The 7,962-nt window shown below is 46.5% G+C and overlaps 1 protein-coding gene across 1 annotated transcript; it reads left to right on the plus strand.

The window, feature by feature from the left end:
* The first annotated feature begins 2,051 nt into the window (after positions 1-2,051).
* RHEBL1 (Ras homolog enriched in brain like 1) lies at positions 2,052-5,447 on the plus strand. Its single transcript, XM_008570668.1, has 8 exons — positions 2,052-2,344; positions 2,933-3,004; positions 3,355-3,422; positions 3,809-3,891; positions 3,982-4,038; positions 4,241-4,288; positions 4,641-4,722; positions 4,938-5,447. The coding sequence occupies exons 1-8, from the start codon at positions 2,293-2,295 to the stop codon at positions 5,025-5,027; spliced, it is 552 nt and encodes a 183-aa protein (XP_008568890.1). The 5' UTR covers positions 2,052-2,292; the 3' UTR covers positions 5,028-5,447.
* The last annotated feature ends 2,515 nt before the right edge of the window (positions 5,448-7,962 follow it).

Genomic DNA, 7,962 nt, shown 5'->3' on the forward strand with positions numbered 1-7,962 from the left:
TTGATATAGTTTGTTATGTTTTGATATAGTTTGTTATGTAACAATAGATAACTGATACAATCAGCAGGTAGGTGAACCCCTAACTGGGAAACCAAGAAGCCCTGAAGACCTGAGCAATGGAGTCCATTAGAAAAGAGATGCAATATAACTTTGATGCAAACAGTAAAGATGTTTTCACTTTACACAGAGGTACTTAAAACAGTTTTATGGGAATATTTTATCTTTATTTTGTTTTCAGTTGTTTGAGACATAGCAGTGTATGACATTGTCCCTAGGAATGCTATTTCAAGCCCATTAACCTATCATTAGGGTAGTTTACTCTCTTTATTTGATCCTATATTTGTGATCTATATATATCTGTGATCTTTACAAAGTAACCATTTATACATTCCTTTTTAATGTGATTGATTTTAATGAAGAAACATTTAATAACAAATATCTTGGTCCTGAAATGTGCAGGTTTTATAGATTGGCTTACTAAACATTTATTTCTAATCACCTGTCTTTTGCCTTCCTTTACTGTAGAGGTTGGAAAATTAAATGCTAAAATTTCCAGCCTCCCTTACAGCTAGAGATGGCCATGTAATACAGTTTTGTTCAAGATTTAGGTGCAAATCTGCTGTGAGAGCTTCTCTTGCTACTTAAAAAAAAAAAAAAGCCACAAGAGGAGAAACCTTTTGTCTTAGCCCTTTTACTTTCTCCCTGATTCAACACAAGAGAATTGGAAGATGATTTAATAAAGAGACTATTTTACAAAGGTGTGGGCGGGGTACGGGGAAGCCACAAGGAGTAGTATCCCAAGGTGAGTAACAGAGAGCTTGTTGCCACTGTAGGCCTGAGGGTGAGAGGAAGAGTTGTGTGTGAAGGAGGACAGAGTTGTGTGTTTACGTGTTGGAGGAGAGACGCTGCCTCAAGAGGTGCTGTGACTTTCAGTGGGGGACAGCCTCTCTCCTCTCTGCATTTAATCTCATGTGAGTGCTTCCCTTTGGCTGAGCCCTGCTGGGAGCCAGCGGGCTTCCCCAGCCCCCACTTCCTGGAATTTGCCAAACTTATTTCTGTCTTAGCACCTTAGCATTAATGGATTCTTCTTTTGGAATCTTCTTTTAGTTGGCTTCTTCTTGTCATTCAGATCTCATTTTAAATGGAGCTTCCTCTGAGAGGAAGTATCACTAATCTAAAGTGGCCATTTCTTATCACACCATCTTTTACGGCACTTAACATAATCTATTTCCTTGTCTGTATGTTTGTTTCTCCTCCAATACGTTTTAAGTTTTGTGAGAGCAGACCTTGTCTGTCATATTCATTGCTCTATCTCCAAAGCTGAAGCAATGTCTAGAACACGTAGTATATGGTCAATAAATATTGGTTGAATAAATGAATGCATTATTTATGATGATGATGACAAAACCTCAGATCACCTGGTCAAAATTCTAGTAATTTCTCAAGAACAAGAATTGCAGTTGCGGGGCCGGCCCCGTGGCTCACTCGGTAGAGTGCGGTGCTGATAACACCAAGGCCCCGGCTTCGGATCCCATATAGGGATGGCCGGTACGCTCACTGGCTGAGCGTGGTGCTGACAGCACCAAGTCAAGGGTTAAGATCCCCTTACCGGTCATCTTTAGAAAAAAAAAAAAATTGCAGTTACGAAGTTAGGTCCTGGAAGACGGTGGAAACCTGACAACAAAAGGCCTGGGGCTGTGGCTGAGGGAAGCGGAAGGAACATATTGGAACTTTGGCCTTTTTTCCCATCCAAGGATTCACAGACATTGCAACAGGGAGGCCGTGAATCTTTTGACCAGAAACTCCAGCATAACCAAACGGGTATTACCTATTCACGATTCTTCGAAGCCACTTCTGCTAGGCTGCAAATGCGCAATCACCTCTAGGACCCCGGATTCCTTTCTGTTTCTTTATGAATGAACCGGCTCTAGTCTGCGCACGCGCAGCTCCCCGTTCTCCCGCTCCACGTGAGGCCCACCCTTCCCTCCTGCAGGCGGCCCCGCCCCTATCATTCTAATGGGCCAATGGCGAGCGGCCTGGGGGGCGGAGCCCGGAGCGGCGCGGCACTATAGTTCCCTCGGCGCCCGGCTCCCTAGCGTTAGACGTGCTGTGTTGTGATCACGTGGCCAGCTCCGGGCGCGGCGCTTGTTTTGGTTTTCCTCTAGCTTGCCCCTGGTGGCTTCGGAGTGAGTGACTTTTCTGCACCGGTTGCCGTGCCTGCCTGTACCTTGACCACCTCTTCGGGCTCTCTCAGCCCGCACTTCTGCAAGCCCCTCGGGGCGGGCTCCTGCCATGCCGCTGGTCCGCTACAGGAAGGTGGTCATCCTCGGATACCGCTCTGTAGGTTAGTCTCTGCCCTGCGGAGAGCACCGTCGTACGGCGGCTTTGTAGCCAGAAGAGGCGCGCTACCGCGGGAACGCGACCCAGGGAGGAATGGTGGCATCGTAAGAACACACGAGTGTAGAGCGAGGATTGGAAGGGTGGACGAAAAAAGGCTAGTGGTGTGTGGAGGGCTGCAGAAAGCGGGGGCACGTAAGGGTTAATGTGGGCCTGGCTGCAGGAACATCGGAGTGGTCCCCACCGTTACTCTGGGGGTAGGAGTTTGGTGAGGATTTGAAGACTGGGCGCGGTCTATTGTCGCAGGTGTCCTGGGGCGGGGCGGACTTGATCCTAGGGAATCCTGGATCTTCCCGTTGATGGACTGGGGTGGGGAAAGGCGGCGGGAAAGGCTTCCTGCGGCGCTCCTGAATGCATCCGGTAGCCAAAGTGCGGAGAGCTAAGGCGAAAAGAAGCGTAGGGAAAGCATTTCTTGGGGGTACTCATAGACTGGGGTGCTAATTTGGGATCTCCTTTGGTCCTGGGCCACAGTCCAGAATGACAGGATGTGAATGTGTATGGATGATTTGGATACAAGTTTTACTGCTCCCCACAGGGAAGACATCTTTGGCACATCAGTTTGTGGAGGGCGAGTTCTTGGAAGGCTACGATCCTACAGTGGAGAATAGTGAGTAGACTTCTCCCCTAGTATGATGGGGGAGGGACTGGGAAGGATTGGGTGCCCCACCCAACTCTACAATTTCGGATTTCCCTGGTGCCAAGGGGGCTGATTTAGTTAGACATTAAATCTAATCTCTTCTCTAGTAATCCTATTTTATGAGTGGCTAGAGTATGGTATTTTACTGAGTCTGGGATAGTGTAGAGGTAGACAGTAAGAACCCTAGTATGGTTCTCCAGTTTCCTGGATAGCTCCCTGTACCTGGACCATCTATGTCACTCCCAGGGTTAAGAATGTATGGGGACATACATTGCTGGCCCTACAAGGCACCTCACAGTCAAGTTTTCTTTTCTTTACAGCTTACAGCAAGATAGTGACTCTTGGCAAAGATGAGTTTCACCTACACCTGGTGGACACAGCAGGGCAGGTACCAGTTGGGGTAGGGTATCCAAATGTGGCAGTTCAGCCCTAGGAGATTAAGTCTGATAGTCTCTGTGACTCATGTGTAAAGTAATATTATGAAGAAAGCATTTTAGCCGCTAATAGTGTGCAGGGCTCGTTGGAGTTGCTCCCGTAAATACTTTTTGAGTAGAAGTGACTGGGCTGGTTATTTAGCTCAGTTGGATAGAGTGTGGTGTAATACCAAGGACAAGGGTTTGGATCCCCATGCTTGCCAGCCACCAAAACAAAACAAGACAAATAGAAGTGACTGGAGTAGGGAGTGCTCCAGGGAGGGTCACCCGAATGCTTGTCCCACCAGTCTGCCATCTGAGTGGTATGGATCTAGGTATTGATGTTTCTGTTTCTTGTCAGGATGAGTACAGCATTCTGCCCTATTCATTCATCATTGGGGTCCATGGTTATGTGCTTGTGTATTCTGTCACCTCTCTGCACAGGTAAGTAACCAAAGTTGTGAGTGAGGGACTTGGGAGGACCTGAGGACTGTCCCAGAACTAAGGTTATAGCTCCTTTTTTTGTGTTTAAAGCTTCCAGGTCATTGAGAGTCTATACCAAAAACTACACGAAGGCCATGGGAAAACCCGGTTAGTGGCCCTTGGGGATAGAGACATAGTGTGGGCATGAGGGAGTGGGAGAAAGCAGAGGGGAGAATTGTTCAAGTTGGAGAGGAGGCTGGGACATAGATCCTGCCTGGTCTGATAGGGAGTTATCCAGCTTTGACATGAAGGAAGTTGGGGTCCATGGGGAATGAGAGGGGATCCTGTGGTAATTGCTGTTTCCTCACAGACTACCAGTGGTGCTAGTGGGGAACAAGGCAGATCTCTCTCCAGACAGGTATGTAAATCTATTCCACTCAGGGTGAAGGGAAGTGAGGTGGACTAGGAATCAGTCAGGCTCTAGTCCTGGCTCTGCCACTGACTCAAATGAGTCATTTCACCTCTCTTCATTTCTAACTTGAGGGTTAAGGGAAGATAACACTTCTGTCTCTAAAACCACAATTTCATATTTCAATCCTCAATCCTAGATTCACCCATTGTTTCTTTGTTTACCTGTATTTTCTCCTTCAACCCTCCTCCCAAACCTTGAGGAAGTGGGATGGGTCAGAGAAAGTCTAGATTCTAAAGATTTTGCACAGCACTTGGGAACACTGCTATTCACCATCTTTATGTCCCAAATTTGCTTCCAGAGAGGTACAGGCAGTTGAAGGGAAGAAGCTGGCAGAGTCCTGGGGTGCAACATTTATGGAGTCATCTGCTCGAGAGAATCAGGTGCTGGGCCTGAACATTAGGAAGGTGGTAGGGGTAGCAGTGTTTTTCTTTTTCTTCTTTTTTGGTGGCTGGCCAGTACTGGGATCCAAAACAGTGTTTTTCTTATAGCACTGTATGGTGGTGGAGATGGCAGGGGAGTTGGGTGTTCACCTCAGAGCCGGGTGGTATTGGCACTGAACTGACTGACTTTTGTCCTGAATCCCTATCTCTTGTAGCTGACTCAAAGCATCTTCACCAAAGTCATCCAGGAGATTGCCCGTGTGGAGAATTCCTATGGGCGAGAGCGTCGCTGCCATCTCATGTGAGCCCTTGGGCAGGGGGTATCTGCCTCGTTTCTGCCATTGGCACTTGCCGGGCTCAGTGGGGGGAAGGCCCTCAGGACTTCACGGGTATGGTTGCCAGCTGTGTCCCCGCCCCTCTGGGCACACAGTGTGGTACCCTCATGTTTGCACACTTTCCCCAGGCTGCAATGGCCTGAGTGTCAATGTTTACAAAGGGGCAAAGATGTCTCATGGGCACTGGCCTCTCTATCACCCTGTTTTTGCTGATTGAATTCTGCTATAACCTGAAGGGTTGGGATGTGAGTCCTGGGCATTGTTTATCCAGGACCCTTCCTCCTGTGTAGGTTTTGGGTGTTGACTGGGTAAGGGAAGCTAGGGATTCCTGAAGTAGAGCTGGCTCCCTGGCGTGACAATGTATATATGCAAATAAACTGAGAAATCTTTTGTTGTTGACTTCTCTATCTGGGGAGAGCTCAGGGCAAGTACCTCCTTTTCCAATGAGTGATGGCTGTGATTTTTGGTGAGGAATCTTTCCTCCTACCTCGTTCCTATTCCTTATTCCTCACTTATTAAGGACCATTACCCTAAGACTTATTACTTGCCTTTCCCACCTTTCTATTCTGCTGGATTCTCACTATACAGGTTGAGCATCCCTAATCCAAAAACCTGAAATGCTCTAAAATGCAAAACTTTTTTGAGCATTGACATGACATTCAAAGGAAATGCTGATTGGAGCATTTTTGATTTTGGATTTTTGGATTAGGGATGCTTAACCAGTATATATTCTGCAAATATTCCAAAATCCTAAAAAAAAAAAAAATCCAAAATCCAAAACACTTCTGGTCCCAAGCATTTCTGATAAGGGATACCGAGTTGGGTTGGCTGTGACTCCCATCCAAGCTTGTAGGCTCTCAAGGTTGCCTTAACTACAGAAACACCACCCTCTAGTGGCAAGCTGCCACACGATGCCCTAGCTATGGTCCTAGGGCCTTGGCATTTGTTGGGACTCAGAGGATTTAGGGTTTAGGGAGGAGGAATGAAGCCCCTCATTCCTAATGATGTAAGAATTGAGAAGGAGTGTAGAAGCAAAGACCAAAGTGTTGTGAAGATTTTGGCTTTCCAAGACAGATGAGGAGTAAAGTAAGAAATAATGCCCCTGCTGCATATCAGTCCCCTGCCTTCCCATGTCCCCAGTGCCTGTCATTAAAATGGACGTTCTTTGCTCTTTTCATATCTTTGTTGATCTTTTTTGTATGTTTTATACCTTTGGAGAGTTGTGCTACTGTTTTAGGTATCACAAGGCTAATTGTTTCTGCTCTTTCTTACTATCTTCTGCCTCATTAGGAGGATGGATATTTCATCTAGGAAGGTTTGATCCTGTTTGCCTCTACTTTTCTTGACACCCTTGAGCCCCTGCCAGCCTGAGAACCTATCTGGCATACTATCTCCTCCAAGGATTTGTAAGGGTTATCTGAATGGTATCATATCTGTACAGGAAGGGCATAGACCTCTCCTGCCAACTGGGGGATCCTGAAGTACCCTGTCAATGCACTTAGTTGGGGAGGATGGACAAAATCTAGGTGTGATTTTTAGCTGTTACCTTGTCAGTGCCTGGATCCAGGCATACAGTTGGGGATGATGGTTTGTCACGTTGATTTTCAAAAGTCCTGCCAGCTGCTTTTGCTTCTCTGATCCATAATCTAAAAAGAAAGAAGGGTTAATGGAAGAAACATACCCTCAGTGACTTAGGAGCTTCTTCAGAGCTGTCACCACCCTCTTTCCTCATAATAAAATTAGGTCCTTTTGCACATCTGACCTGGGATATGCATAGGACCCTACTCTCCTGCTGTATTTTCATGAGATCTGGGGTAGACTTACAGACATCTAAGGTTTTCTAGAAGTTTGCCAATAAGCAATCTCAAGGCCTGGGGACATTAACGAATAGTGGTTAGTAGCTGGTTAATAGCTTCTTCACTTAGTTGTGTGACCTTGGGCAGTCACTTAACCTCTCTGAGCCTTGGTTTCTCATTTATGAAGTGTGGCTAAACCTGCTTCATACGGTTGAGGTGAGAATTAAATGAGGTAATATATGTGATGCTTAGCACAGTTCCTCATATATAATAGGTACTTAAGTTATTACTGACAGTCTTTCTAGTAAGGAAGACTCACTGCCTCTGGATACAGAGAGTAGGGAGGGGCCTTCCATTTTCCAACTTTTTTTTTGGTGGCTAGCCATCCAGGAATCTGAACCCTTGACCTTGATGTTATCAGCCCTAACCCTAACCCTAACCCTAACCGGGCTCTCCCAAGTGAGCTGAGTAGCCAGCCCTCATTTTCCAACTTCTGCCTCTTGGTTAATGTATTCTTTTTTTTTGTTTTAAAAAGATGACGGGTAAGGGGATCTTAACCCTTAGCTTGGTGTTGTCAGCACCATGCTCAGCCAGTGCTGCAGCCTTGGTGTTATCAGCACCGCACTCTCCCAAGTGAGCCACGAGCTGGCCCTTGGTTAATGTATTCTGTCATAGCTGGGAGAGGTGCAGGGTCACTCCTGGAGGTGTTTGCTGAAATAGACCTGAATGGGCAGTGCAGAGAACATGCTAGTGCGTGGCTAGTAGGGGACATGCCTAGTCTTGAACCCGCCTATGACCCTGGCCAGTAGGAATTGAGGACTCTTGCACTGTCCAGTATGGGAATCATAAGTCACATATAGCTATTTAATTTATTTAAAATAAAAAGTTGGTTCCTCAGCTGCACCCCCTACATTTCAAAGTGCTCAGTAGCTTACATGTGGCTAATGGCTACCATATTAGATGTTGTAGAAGTAATGCACTTCTTTTTTTTTTTAAAAGATGACCGGTAAGGGGATCTTAACCCTTGACTTGGTGTTGTCAGCACCATGCTCAGCCAGTGCTGCAGCCTTGGTGTTATCAGCACCGCACTCTCCCAAGTGAGCCACGAG

The sequence above is a fragment of the Galeopterus variegatus genome, unplaced genomic scaffold, assembly GCF_000696425.1.
Source record: "Galeopterus variegatus unplaced genomic scaffold, G_variegatus-3.0.2 Scaffold622, whole genome shotgun sequence".
Lineage (NCBI taxonomy): Eukaryota > Metazoa > Chordata > Mammalia > Dermoptera > Cynocephalidae > Galeopterus > Galeopterus variegatus.

Coding starts and splice junctions, on each gene's coding strand:
- RHEBL1 (XM_008570668.1), top strand. CDS start 2,293: ATGCCGCTGGTCCGCTACAGGAAGGTGGTCATCCTCGGATACCGCTCT. Junction 2,345..2,932: donor CCTCGGATACCGCTCTGTAG/GTTAGTCTCTGC, acceptor TGCTCCCCACAG/GGAAGACATCTTTGGCACAT. Junction 4,723..4,937: donor CATCTGCTCGAGAGAATCAG/GTGCTGGGCCTG, acceptor TATCTCTTGTAG/CTGACTCAAAGCATCTTCAC.